Raw genomic sequence first — 15,022 nt, 5'->3', positions numbered from 1 at the left:
ACTATATCTTTAAGAACCATACCGTGATGATTTTTCAATCCCGAATTGCCTCACTATTAGAAAGATGTGAGAAAATTCTTACCTTCATTCCTCTTCAGCTGATCTTCTTTACAAGGATAAACCCTACAACCCTAAATGCATGGATTACCTAAAATACACATTTTGTTTAACAACAGCTTTTGGAAAACTGCAGCCACACAGATAGTTTAATAGCCAGGTAATCTTTCCTGGTGTACTTAATAGATGAGGCTATTTCCAAAATCACTTCCTCCTTTTAAAGCCATCTGCTATAAATTGTGTCCTAAGCTCTATTGGACCATTTTCAATTTCACTGCAAGAGACTGAACTAAGTCTTTTCAGAAAGAAAACAGTAGAGCCACTCTGCAAGTACCACTGCCTGAAACCAGATGCAAGATTCTCCATTCCCACAGTACTTCCTCACTAATTTATCACAACTTCATGAACAGAAAAATGAAAGGAAAGAAAAACTAATTGTAAGGTGAATAAACAGAGAAAAAAAGAACACTTTGATCAAGTTATAGGGGTCTAGACATTGGAATCACAGTGTGGAGGAGAAAACTGAGAAAAAGATACCTGAAGGATGGCTGAAAATTGGGATTTGGCAGCGGTGAGCGGGAAAGGACTGGGGTCATAATGAAAAGCTCAAAGGTTCAACTGAAATAATCAAGCCATAGATGCATATACATAGGTATGTGTTTAAAATGTCATGTCACCATCAAAAAATATTGTAGAAATATGAGAGTAGAATATATTACTGTGGCAGCTTACTTATTCATTTCCAGATAGAAGAATGTTAAGAAACTTTGCCAAAACAAACTGTAAGTGCAAATACACTTTTAAATTACATTAACTAGTACATACTAGAAGAACATCTGGTACAAACAGAATCAACTTTCCACTCATTCTTAGATAAGTATTTGTGTTTAGTGTTTCAGCTGCCCTGGGTTTTATTATTGTTATTGTTGTTGCTGTTATTATTATTGAATGGTTTAAGTTGGAAGGAACCTTAAAGACCATCTAGATCCATCCCCCCTGCGTGGGCAGGGACACCTCTCACTAGATCAGGTTGCTCAGAGCCCCATCCAACCTGGCCTTGAACACTTCCAGGGACGCAGCTTCGACAACTTCTCTGGGCAACCTGTTTCAGTGTCTCACCACCATTACAGGAAATAATTTCCTCCTAATTTCTAACTTAAGTCTCCCCTCTTCCAGTTTTGATCCATTATCCATTGTCCTTTCACTACAAACCCTTGAAAAAAGTCCCTCCCCAGCTTTCCTGTAGGTCCCCTTCAGATACTGGAAAGCCACTATGAGGTCCCCCCAGGAGCCTTCTCGTCTTCAGACTGAACAACCCCAACTCTCCCAGCCTGTCTTCACAGGAGATGTGCTCCAGCCCTTGGATCATCTTCATGGCCCTCCTCTGGACTTTCCCCAGGAACTCCATGTCCTTCTTATGTTGGGGGCTTGAGAATTGGACACAGTTTGCCAGGTGGGGTCTCACAAGAGTGGAGAAGAGGGGAAAATCACCTCCTTCAACCTGCGGGTCACACTTCTTTTGATGCATCCCTGGACATAGTTGGTTTTCTGGGCTGCAAGCGCACATTGATGGCTCATGTAGAGCTTCTCGTCCACCATCACCCCTAAGTTCTGCCCCTCTGGACTGTTTTTGACCCACTCTCCACCCAGCTTGTATTTTTGCTTGGGATTGCCAAGCATTTTTATATTTATGTTTATTATATGAGCTATGCTCATAGATCATAAATCTCAAAGAATGTTCTCACAGAATAAATAATCATCAGTAAGTTCTCACCCCCCCAACACTGCTTTGCAGTGCATCTTCATGTTTAACTGCTTGATACACAACTCTGCTGTTAGGTTCTGTGAAGATGGTAAGCAAGCTGTTTCCACACAAGCTACTAATCACTGCTTAGTCTTGGCAGCTCCTCAAATCTACTGGTAAAACAGTATGAAAACACGAAACCCCCCCCTAATAATCTGATAGACAACAGTGAGAAGGTACATTTAGTAAGACTATAGAGCTACTACCAGTCACGAGCACAAACCGGGCTGGTGCTCACTTGTGGAACAAAGATCTGGAGGTAGGCAAACCATGTATCATCATATTTCCAGACAGAGTAGCCTGTAGTAGCAGTGGTACTACTATTAGCCATACACAATCAGAACACTTGCTATACATCACTGAGATCAGAAATATAACCTTTACGGTAACTCTCATGTAGCTTACATTCAGGTTGCTAATATAGACATTAAGACTGGCAGAGGTTTCTGCACTAATAAAACAGATGGACCAATAAAAAATATATTAAATTATCTCAGTTTTTTCATAATGATAGGAAAGTCAGTCATACTGTATCATACAACAGTGTATGTCTACTTCTTACAAGCAGAAATACTGAAGTTTTTTTTTAAAGAACGTTAATCCCAATGGAGGAAGAATATTCAATTTTGCTATAAATACTTTGAAAATCCTAACTTAATTCTGTCACTGTTCTTGGTGTTTATCAGACTAAGGTCTGGACATTCTCATGGTAAATTTCAAATTTTCAGTTTTTGTCCTCATAGCAGGATCCTGCACATTCCCTACAGATTTAAACTGATGCTCTGCTGACTGATTTGTTGAGCCTAAAGTGTGAATTCCATAGTTTGCATGAACTACCTACCTCTTTCTGCTGCCTGCTCTGCTCTTACATGCCAGTGCACATCAATCTCAGCTTGCAATACTCTGAATAATACAGCTCTTGACCTATTCTGAACTGAGCAAAAACACTGTGCTAAAACACATTATGATTCCTCTGTGTCCACAAAATAACAGAATCGTTGAGGCCAGAAAAGACCTCTGAGATCATCAAGTCCAGCCTATGACCATGGCACTAAGTGCAGCATCCAGTCTTTCCTTGAACACCTCCAGGGATAGTGACTCCGCCACTTCCCTGGGAAGTCCATTCCAATATCTAATCACCCTTTCCATGAGGAACTGCTTCCTAATATCCAACCTCAACCTCCCCCGGTGCACTTCAGGCCATACCCTCTCGTCCCGTCACTAGCTGCCTTTGAGAAGAGCTCGAATCCTACAACCTCCCTTCAGGTAGTTAGAGATAGTGATAAGGTCCAACCTGAGTCTTCTCTTCTCCAGCCTAAACAACCCCAGCTCCCTCAGCCTCTCCTCATAAGACTTTTCCTCTAGTCCCTTCACCAGCCTCATTGCTCTCCTCTGGACCTGCTCCAGCACCTCAATATCTTTCTTGAAGTGAGTGGCTCAGAACTGCACACAGGACTTGAGGTGAGGCCTCACCAGAGAATTACATCCCTACTCCTGCTAGCCACTTCATATTGAACTGAAAAGACAATTTAATTGTCAAATTGTTGTCAAGCAAATGACAACCAGAATCCACAGATAAACAGTATAAAGGCAACAATAATTTACTGGTTTAAGATCATTAACATGGCTTCTCAAACTTACGAAACTGATCAGAATTTCATAATCATAAAATTATTACAATTTTAAATATTTTTGTTGACTATACAGATTAAAAAACACCTTTGTTTCTTTTTTATTTATTCTGGAAAATATTTTTTCTATTCCTAGAACATACCAAAGTGCTTTACTACCACTGGTGACCTTAAGAGCTTAATACAAACCCATACATAGTCCAAGGAAGTTCTGAAGACCCACCTAGAGATTAATTTTGGAAAATTCACATTTAAGAAGATACAAGGTCTGTATCTTCCATTAATAAATTTTACAATGCAAATGTGTTGTTTATGCACTTATGAATTCCTCTATGATGTATTCCTAGGAAAAGGCTTTACAGGTTGACTATATGCTATTTAGAAAGAAAAAACCAAACACATATACTGAAACAAATAAGCACAAAAAATATTCTTTTGACATTTAACTAGATCAAGCTCTGCAGAATAGGAACATGTTACCAAAAAGTCCAAGGATATCATTATAAATCCAGGATAACATTAAATACTGATACTCAGGTGAAACATATTTGTGGTAGTAGTAAAGCAAAATCTGGCAAAGGACTACTGCTGGCATGTGTATTACCAATTGCCCATACAGCAAAGTTTGTGGATTTGAGACAGAATTTAGCCATAAAGGATGATGAGCAATCTTGTAGCAGAGGTGCAGCTTTTTATTAGTGTTTCTTTATTCCCATGGTCATTAGATTTTAAAAGTAAAAATACTTATTTCCACTTTATGGAAAATAATGTCACTTGACTAAAATGTTCTCTCAGGAAAGGAAAAAACCCAAAATAATAACAAAAAAACAAAACAAAGAAAAAAAACCTAAAACCCAGTAAAAAAAAAAAAAAAAAAGTGGAAAGCTTTTCTTAATGTTTACTATCTTAATTGCTGACCAACAATACTGGTTATACTACATTTGAAAAGAAACAGCCTTTCCTTGGCTATACTGACTGTCCCCATACCACCAGGATATCCAAGAGACTGGCAGTGCCTGCTTTTTGCCCATTTGCAGCACAGGACTGCACACCGGGTTACTAATTCAATTTTCAGTTTACACTCTTTTCTGAATTTAGCCCATGCCAGTTCCAGGACAGTAACAGATTAGTTGCAATGATATATTGGAGAAGCTTCTCCAAATACAAAGGTGTAAAGCTTATTCAATTTTCTCCTTGCAGGACTATGCATGATGTGATACAATTATGGCCACCAACGCGTATGATGGAATGAAGTAAGTTTTAATAAACTAACTTTATGCCTTCTCAAGAAAAGTGGATATATGCAGATGATAAAAACCAACCCTGCTTTAACTACAAGATTAATACAGTATTAATCTACCATCCATTCCTTCTACAAATGCAAAAAATTCCATGTGAGTTTCTGAAGCAAAACATCATATCTGAAATTTTCTGTAAAGTAATAAAAAGACAAACCAAATTACAATTCCATAGCCACTATACTACATCGGTTTGCAGACTCAGTTTCAGGAAATTTAAAAAGATGCCACAACATGTTGCTCACATCAGTCTGCACAACACAATAATTTGGACTGGACAATGTATTACACTAGAGAAGTAATGTTAAGAAAGGGATATATAAGTTATTTGCAACAAAGGTGAGACACTTCATCAGTTGTCAGAACAGTACTAGCAGGGCAAGGGGTAGTATAATAGGAAAAAAAGTCTTTAATTCAAATTTTCAGACCACTCTTCCATGATGCCTTACTGCCTCTTTTTTTATACTTTTAAATAGGATGTAATATTCTATTCAATTTGGTTTTAATTTGAAAAAAAAAAAAAGGAAGAAAAAAAAAAGGCAGTTATTCAGCCCTGGTGTACTTTTAAATGGTTAAGCAGGTTGACTCACCTATAAAAAAGTTTGAACTTTCATGCTTAATACAAGCAAATATCAAATATCATTGGAAGTTCCTAAACTGTGCCTATATTCTAGGAAGATTATAAAAGTGTATGTGTGATATAATTATTTGGTCTAATTCTAATATACAAAAAAATAAGGCTATTCTTGAAATTCTCTGCAGAGAATAGTTTAACATGTTTTATGATTACAAAAGACTTAACGGGGATTAAGTTTTGGTTTTGTCTGTAACTTTCAAAAACATATATTGAAAATGCTAATTTTAAATTATTTTTTTACACATTTTCTTTTGCACATTCAGATGAGAGAGGACACTGTGTAACTGTACTTGTTTCAGTAAACCAACATATAATTCACATGAACTAACACAGATTCCCTACCTTGATGGACTGACTGTAAGGTCCTATGTTAGCAGGTGCCCAGTGGGAAATACTCTGTACATGCATGACCAGTTTTTCATCACGAAACACATCATCCATTGCAATGTCATGCTTATGTGCAAGGCAGTCAATGCAAAACAGTACTCCATCAGGTAACAGGGTTTCCACACACACTCTGAAAACACAAGACAATTATTTTTTTTCAAATAGAAAGTTTGCTTGCACCAGCTTTCAGTATTTATTTTCCATGGGTTTTTCATTTGGATACTAATGCTATGAAATTTGGTCAGGAACATAAAATGAAGCTACACTATCGCAATAACCTGCTTGCATTTGCACTGTTTTCTCCTCTCCAAATAATAATCAGCTTCAGACTTCCAGCAAGACAATTTCCATTAGCAAGCAGAAATTAGCACCATGGCCAATGGCTCATTTCCATTTGGCTATTTTTATGTATTCTTAATAAAGTAATACACATCATGAGTTCTTTTATTAAAAACAAACCTTGACCACACAACTGTGGAAATTGCCAAGTTCGTTCTGCTAAGCAGCCTTCAGACTGAGTGTATCATATTTATACCTACATGCATTGTTCACTGAATCTCCTTCCAATGGCTGAACTAGAGGTTCATCTCTAAAAAGCAGCAGCTTATTATTTCTTTACGCCCTCGTCATGTTATTATGCAATACTGAGCATATTATTCTGCTATACTTGAAGTTGCATGGCAGACACGCATTTATGATAGGACTAAAAACTGACTTAAGCATTCATTTTAAAAGTTCCCTTCCGTTTGCTTCTAAGAAGACTGAGTGCCTGGATGAACAGACAGACAGACAGTCTGTTGCACGTGGCTGGTGAAAAAGCAGGGGGTTGAGCAGTGAGGGAAATCAACATTTCAAAGCCTGAAAAATAATTACATTTGCAGTCCATGCATTAAAAAGTCATTTAGCTCCCAGCAGGAATACAACAAAAAATTATTCGTTCTCTTTACATATCACATAACCTTACAAATTTCTTCTCATCTTGCTTATTGCTTCCAAGAAAACTATTTTTCACCCCTCCTCCCACTTGCAAATACAGTATTTTTTCCTCATTATCATCATCATAAGCATGGATGAATGGATTTTCTGCTTGGCCTGGTAAATTTTCAAGACAATTTTGCAAATTTAGTGCAGATCTACACCCCTGAGTCAGGGCTTCCAGCATATTGCTTGTGAGAACTCCCACAAGCAGGTCTCTGTGCATAATGCAATGATGCAGCCATGCAAACTGCTGTATAATTCTTCTTCTGAACAAAATGCAACATAAATCTGTTTGTTCCATAAAAATAATAATAAAGAGCCATTTTCCTGCAACTTCCTAATCTTTCTACCTGCTATTTTAGTGATGGCAGACTATGTGGCTGGCTATGCAGATGTGGAGGTTTGAAACATGCAGCAGCATGAGAAATGAAGGAAGCTAAAGCGTCAAAAAGAGAACTTTAAGATACGTAGCAGTGGACATTCATTTTTGTATAGTTTACAACTGTGACTAGCTCCCTCTCTTAAGGCACATACAACTAACACTCCAACCCTCTGTGACGCAGAAACCCTGGCCTACAATCGGTGTCTTAAAGAAGCCTCTTTCCTGTCTTTTACTGACACCCAGACAGTGTAGGAGAATGTTAATCTATCATGATACACATTATTTTAAAACTGTCTTTTAACTACTTGTCATGTTATACTAAAATTTATATTCCTATGCTACACTACATAATCTTTAATAAGAGTATAAACCACAGTATTTTACCCCAGAAAATTGCTAAACAGCTGGTTTTAAAAATAAGAACAAGACTTGAGGTCTGACCTCACAGTTGACCCTGCTTTGAGCAGGCGATTGGATTAAATGACCTCCAGAGGTTTCTTCCATCCAGGTTGAATTTTTCAAGGTATAGCAGTTCTACATACTGAGCACATTATGTCAGACACTTAAGAACATGAATTACTGTAATAACAAACAAGTACTTTTGACATAGGCAATAAAGAATTTGCAAATGGAAAACTGGTTTTAACACAGACCTTAAAAAAAACCACAAACAAAATAGAACAAGAATTTCCTGGGCTAGGTGTTTGTCATCCATTTTCAAATGGAAATAAAAGAGAGCAGCACACCTATATAAAGCAGGAATCCCTAGACTGCATACCTAGACTGCCAAACTGTTTCATTATAATCAGAGGTAGACTTGGATGCAATATTGAAGATCCTGTATGACTGATATTAAAAAGCCATAGTGTGGGGATCTATGAATGAAAGTGTTAGCATCAATGTATTCAGAAGTCTGACATAATTTATTTTATACTTGCATTCTTACTGAATTAGTAAGTGCAGCTAAGATGATAACAATCATTATCTGACAGAAATATAGGAGCAAACACACTGAATCAAGCGACAGATCCACCTAGACCAGTATTCATCTTCAACCACAGCTAAGTGCACATAAGCAGGGGAAGAAAAGGAACAAAGTATATATTGAAAGTGTCTTGAAATATCTCATGATGCACATCTCAGGCATCTCCTCAGATAACAATTTCACTTTTGTATTTTAACAAGGTGAATACGGCATTCAGGTGCTAGAGCAGGTGTAGAGAAGGGCAACTAGGCTGGTGAAGGGCCTGGAGGACAAGTCTTATGAAGACTGGCTGAGGGAACTGGGGCTGTTTAATCTAAAGAAAGGGAGGCTGAGGGGACACCTTGTCATTCTCTACAACTACCTGAAAGGACATTGTAGAGAGGTAGGTGCTGGTCTCTTCTCACAAGTAAATGGTGATAGGACAAGAGGGAATGGCCTGAAGCTACACCAAGGGAGGTTTAGGCTGGGCCTTAGGAAAAAAATGTTCTCTTAAGGGTTTCCAGGGATTGGAACAGGCTGCCCAGAGAGGTGGTTGAGTCATCATCCCTGGATGTGTTTAATATTCATATAGAAGTAGTGCCTGGGGATATGGTTTAAGGGTGAACACAGTACAGTAGGGTTGGAGCTGATGATCTTAGGGAAGGAAGAAACCCATGCTCCATTATATTCTTGGGGGCCAACTGGCTGGAAAGCAGCTTTGCAGAAAAGGACCTGGAAGTTCCCAATGGATACCAAGTTGAACTTGAGCCAGCAATGTGCCTTTGTGGCAAAGAGGGCTGATTATATCCTGGGCTGTATTCAGACGAGCATCGCCAGCAGGTTAAGGGAGGCAAACAAACAAGAAAAGCAAACAAAATCCTAGCAATACAAAAGACTTTTCAGTTCAACCAAGTCACAGAGAATAATCGAACTGCTGAATCAAAGTTGCAAAAAATGTATTATTCTTCTCTAAGGCCATATGGGGGGCGTACTTATAAAGCTTATGGTATATATTAAGGCCAGACTTTCCCAACCTAGTGGTTTTGAGTTGAGCAGTCCCGATGTGATCACTCCACAAGGCAGCAAAAATCTACTTCTACGAGGCACAAACATTTGGACAAAAGCTTTATAAACATGGTAACAAAATTCAGTATATTACAGTGTATCATAAATATACTATAGCAGTAGTCTAATCCTACCTTGCTGGTGGACACAAATCAAATTCTGTCACATAAACTGAATTTATAACATTGAAATCTTCCATGTTTTTCACATACAGATGAACCAAAATAATATCCTTCAGTTTCAATCCCTCTGAAGTCATATTAGCTGCAGGATAAAAATAATATAGCTGTTGAAGACAGAATATTTTAAATGTGTGTAGAAAGACAGCATAAGCATCTAGTTTATGTTCAGTAAAATCAACTGTTAATAATCTAACAATTGTCTACACGTGACTGAAGGCTTTGCAACTCACTACCTTTCCCCACATAATACCTATTTTTTTTTTTCATTAAATTCTCTCATGTTAGTTTTCCAAATATACAGACACAGAATAAAAATAAATTTTATTCACCCTGAGTAGTGGTGAATTTTTGCCCTAAGAAAATGTATCATGCATTAATGCATGTTAATATATCACAGTCTGAATTGCTTGTATCCATAAGTTTTATTATCTTGTATTTTTTTTATTTTCAGTCTATGAAAGCTAGCAATCTGTATAGGACTTCGAATGATGAAAGTAAAGAACTGGAAGGGATAACAAGAGGTTCTTTAGTGCATCACCATCTTCAGAAGATCAAATATTTATATGTTGTTCCAGAGGGATGCTTGACTAAGGTATTTTTAAAAACCCTCACTGCAATTCTAATCACTGCATAAACAAAGAGTTATAAATGGCAAGACAGATAACATGAAACAGAAGTGGTTACAGGAGGAATGAAGGAAAGATGAGAGCAGAGGAAAGTTCAAGCTGACAGTTAAAGTCAAGGTACTGGGAAGTCAAGATGATCTCAATGTGTATGCATAGAAGATTCCAGTCATAGCACTCTGGGAGAATGTACTACTCTTAGTCTCAAGACAAGTGACAAGATAGGTCAATCAATAGTGCAGTGTGGACCTTTTGTAACTCGTAAGTAACAAAAAGTAAATAAAGAACAAAATCTTCTCTGAATATAGAACATAATAATAACAGAGTCCCATGTGACTCAAACGACCTAGATGAAGCTCTTCTCAGTGTAACTTTGGGGATCTTGTCCTTTAATGTTACAGTATGTACTGTATATACCTATATATTTATTTTTCAGTGAAGAATTACTGAGACAATCTCTATTGGCTGTTGCCTTAGTGAGAAATAAATAATGTTTGTGTAAAACAGTTCTGTGCTATTAAAGACAGTTCAGAAGTTAGCACACTTCCATAAAGGCCAGTTTAGTCACACTAATCCTGAACTGCTCTAAATGTCTTAGCTTTACTCAGGCATACTGCCGTTAGTGTTGGCAATCTGAAAAGAGGAATTCTCACTGACAGAAAAGGAAGCATGCACTAAGTTGATTCAAGAGATTATATACCAATTCATATAGAACTCCTATAAAGTCAAGACACATCTCCAGAAATATCAGCTGAGAAATCAGCACACATTTTGTTCAGAAATGTAAATGTATTTGAATGCTGCCTGATGGCAATCATTGGGTCAATACCAGCTGCAATATTATCAGTAAACGAGGAAACGATGACATTTTTCAGATTTCCAGCCAGCATTTTAGTCAAGAAGAAAAGAGTTTTGGCCTGTGGTTAAAAGCTCTGCAGCATTATATGACATACTGGGGGAAAAAAACCACTCAAACAACAAACTCAATCCCCGAGATCTACATTTAAAATGTATAAGCCAATACACTAACTCTGATTTGTGGACATGTATGGTGTTAGAGCAAGTTGAAGGAAAAGAGATTTGGACAAGTTCATAGTTTCTAACTTTTTATTTAAAACCCCAAACTTCTGAAAGAAAATAAAAGTACAATCCCCTTTTCCTTTGCATGATTTAGAAAAATGAAGGGAAAGAATTTCTCCCTAGCTTGTAAGCAGAATAGAATTAACCTCCCAAAGCACTGTATGAAGTAGAAAGGCATAAATTATGAACCAGTTAAGAACCCACCACTTGGGTACTTGGCAAGAATTTTCGTTCCCCAAAGCAGGGGATGTACAGGATGTACAGGAAAAATAGCCTTTCTGTCAAATTTCAAGCGAATCACTGTTCCAAATAATGTATAAAACATGATCAGGTGAGACTCATTCTTACTCAGGCAGAACTGCCTGAAGTACAGATTAATTTTTTTTAAATGGGTTATCCAGGATCCTTAGGGCAAGAACCACAAAACAGCATCAAAACTGTCTACAGGAAGTAGCAATTTAGAGTAAATTTTAATGTAATAATAATCTCTATGGCTCCCTTCAAGTCTATGGAGTTTTGCCATGATACATCTGCACCAGAGCTGCTTTACATAAAGAATTCTGCAATCTTTGTCATCTTCCAATCGTATCTAAACAGAAGTTTAACAAAAGAGTTTACGAAAGTAAATAGTAATCAGTTCTTGGCTTCATAGGAGAATTCCATCCACTTTACAGGAAAACCACATTTCATAACATCTAGTAATAAATTTCCATTTCTGAATTCTTTTGGCAGCACTTAACCTCTTTAGAGGTGATTAAGTTAGCTACCTCAGCAAAGAGAAGGCTAAAAGGACTGTGCTTATTCCATTCTCATGGCACTGAAGACTCAACTGCTGTATAGATTATGAGTTAAGAAAAAGCCTTGCGCATATTTGCAGATCAGTTAAGTTCTCAGAAACAAATTGCTCTTTTGCCATGACAGAACCATAATTCATTCAGTCTTCGACACCCACTTCCAAAAAGAGAAAAATGAAAAGAAATATGAAAACTGACATTTTCTACACAGGATCAGAAAATTACAGTTTTTCTTGACTATAATACAGCTAATGCAAGTAATTTGCTGAAAGCAATAGGCTACTGTACTAGTCAGAGACACAATCTTTTTTGACAGATGCTAAGACAAAAGTATATAATATTTGTACTCGTAGATTTCCATTCAAATATAATGAGAACAAAATAAAACATTACACAACCCTTTTACTTCTATTCACAGATTATGCCCAGAAGATTTACACTAAATACTATTATATTTTAGTAAAAGTTAGATCATATCCACCTTGTTGAATTCCAAGCAATCAAGAACCAGCTTGAGGATATTCTACAAAGTATAAATTCTTTGTGACTTTGAAAAAAATTCTAAAGCTTCTTTATCATGCTATATTCAATCCAGAATACTTAGCTGCACAAGCAAATCAAATGATTTTACAAGACAATAACTCACGCAAATTCATTAACAAGAACATGAGCCTACCCATTTAGATATGAAAAATCATTTCAATTTTTATGAATGAAAAGAAGCTTCTATAAACATGCTTTACTTAAAACTTAGAATGAAGAGAAATACAAAACAAAATGGTGCACAATATATTTTATATATCAGCATCTTATAAGAGAGGGATAGTAAGGAATCTGGATTTCATGATTCCCAAGGTAGCAATTTCTGCTTTACATTAATAATATAAATGAGATTTACTGCTACTGACTGAACTAATCCTTGATACCAAACTGTGCAACAGCTTTCTAGAAAACTTAATTTAAAATTATGGTAGCTAAAGAAGTGCTTTAGCAAGTAGACAACATCTGTAGTACACAAGCATATTCTCACACACAGTATACATTGAAAAAACCTCTACAGCAAGTTATAAAGCAAGTAAGTACTGTGGAAATAGTGTTGTTACAGTATGTGAACACTATTTTGGGTTTTTAGGGTCTTAAAAAGCCAGTCAAATTATGATATCTTCAATAGTAAAGTTGGCAGTCTTGGTATCAAAGATTCCAATCAAATGCAAAATAAGATGGCAAACTGACAACCACAACATTTAATGTTATAAAATTATATGACAATGCAGATTCTCAACACCATCTTTTAAAAAGTGCAATTAACAGTAGATAACAGATTAACCAAAAAAAAGCACCTTGGAGAGAAGAAAATGCTTCCCTTGCTACCTCTTGAGCATTTTTGCCTGTTGATGGAAGGAAGTGGACAGTGATACCTGAAAACCACTGGTAACCATTCAGAGATTTTCCTGAACTTTGAAATGTCTTAGCTATGGGAAATACAGAACAGAGTTATTATTATAATAATATAATATTTAAGGTTAACCTAGATTATATTTCAAATTGTTTATGTAAGAACTTGTTCAGAAAAAAAAATAAAAAATCAGCAACTGTAAACATCATCAAAACGTATTTACAGGCAAATGGATATAAAACAAAATCTTAAAAGTAAGTGTGCTGGTAAAAAAGCTTCCAAATGCTACTTGACAAATCCTTCTCCAACACTGCCTTCAGAAATATGTCTGCAAGTAGTATTTAACTGAGAATTTCAGTACTTTATCTCCTCCTTTCCATTTCTGCTGACCTTTTACAATGATACTGAAAATCTAAAATTTTCAGCAGTATCTAAGTGACACAGGAACAAATTTTAAATCTTACATGCCAAATGTTAATGGAAGTTAGTTGTTTAATCTGGTTCTGATCATCTGAGCAAATGTGCAAGTTGTTTAGGCATTTTTTAACCTCCCACCAGGCACTTACTATATTCAAGAGCCTAAATACCATTCAATATTAAACACTGTTACGCTATAAAACTTAGTTTTCAGAAAAAGTTTACTAATGTTTGGGCACAGGGTAACAGTGATGTTGTGGTACTTCAGTGAGGTACCAATCTATGAATTCAAGTGGATTTTGCATTAACCACTTCATGTTTGAGGCAGTGCTAGTATCAGGCATATGATTAGTTAACGCAGCGCACCTATGAGAGTAATTTGCTAGTCTGCTAAACTTGATCATGCATGTTATCCTGAGGTTGCTTAGGTGGGAACAGATTCATAGATACTCAGTATGTAGGCAATTGCATAGTTGTGATTTGCATTTCATTTTTGAGCTTGCTTTCCTGTCTTCAATTTAAAAACAACAGAGTATGAGTACAGGTGTGGTTAGACCTTGTAAATAAATCTCAATCCCTCCACTCAAATTATTATATTACAATAACTTCATTCAGGCAAACAAAACGCATTAGTGTGAGAGGAGAGAGAGAGAGAGAGAGAAGGGGCAACGGGGCAAGAGCGCAAAGGTAGGAAAAAAATGAGTTATGCTCCTTATGTGGAATAACCAGAAATGCTTCATTACTAGAGGTCTGTTGATTCCTATCAGAAAACTGCATTGTAATAGGATATCTTTTTTTTTTTTTTTAAATACCTGTTATTAAAGGTCATTAACATTCTTTTCTGGAGTGCTCTTATAGTAATTAAAAGTCCACTCCACCAGAGCATGAAATATTCAATATTTGCTTTCTAAAGAAAGTTGTGCAAGACTCACTGATATCCAAAGAATCGTGTTTCAAAGACTTCAAGATGACTGGAACGTTTTTCTGTGGTTCATCCTCTTCTGATGACGGGGAAACATCCCCGTTGCAGCTTATCTCACAAGAACAGCTATTGACCAGAAACGCACTTGAAGATTCTCCCTGCTTGAGAAAAATATTATAAAATGCCCAGTAATTGCCATGCCAAGCAATATGAAATCAGCATGTTTTATCCTTGAAATTTTATGTTTCAATTAAAAAGAAGTACTATAGCTTAATGGGTACTTAAGCTTAGAATGATCCATGGAAAAAGAGCAGTAGGTTTTCCCACTATTTAGATTATGGAAACTGGCAAAATACAATATGCTCGTGTTGACACATCATATGGAATAAAAATGCTTAGTAGTGA

General features: G+C 36.6%; 1 protein-coding gene across 4 annotated transcripts in view; it reads right to left on the bottom strand.

Moving 5' to 3' along the window:
* DPH6 (diphthamine biosynthesis 6) overlaps positions 1 to 15,022 on the bottom strand; it is a 196,786-nt gene that overhangs the window by 105,725 nt on the left and 76,039 nt on the right. For all 4 annotated transcript variants that reach the window (XM_051621258.1, XM_051621262.1, XM_051621261.1 and 1 more), the window contains 4 exons: positions 14,628 to 14,778; positions 13,223 to 13,354; positions 9,338 to 9,467; positions 5,770 to 5,944 (listed from right to left, as the gene is read on the bottom strand). In XM_051621258.1, coding sequence (XP_051477218.1) covers positions 5,770 to 5,944; positions 9,338 to 9,467; positions 13,223 to 13,354; positions 14,628 to 14,778 — 588 coding nt within the window. The remainder of the gene's footprint in view (positions 1 to 5,769; positions 5,945 to 9,337; positions 9,468 to 13,222; positions 13,355 to 14,627; positions 14,779 to 15,022) is intronic.

This window comes from Apus apus, chromosome 5 (genome assembly GCF_020740795.1).
Source record: "Apus apus isolate bApuApu2 chromosome 5, bApuApu2.pri.cur, whole genome shotgun sequence".
Classification (NCBI taxonomy): Eukaryota; Metazoa; Chordata; class Aves; order Apodiformes; family Apodidae; genus Apus; species Apus apus.
The sequence above is the reverse complement of the archived record's forward strand: the minus strand, read 5'-3'. Positions and strand labels throughout refer to the sequence as shown.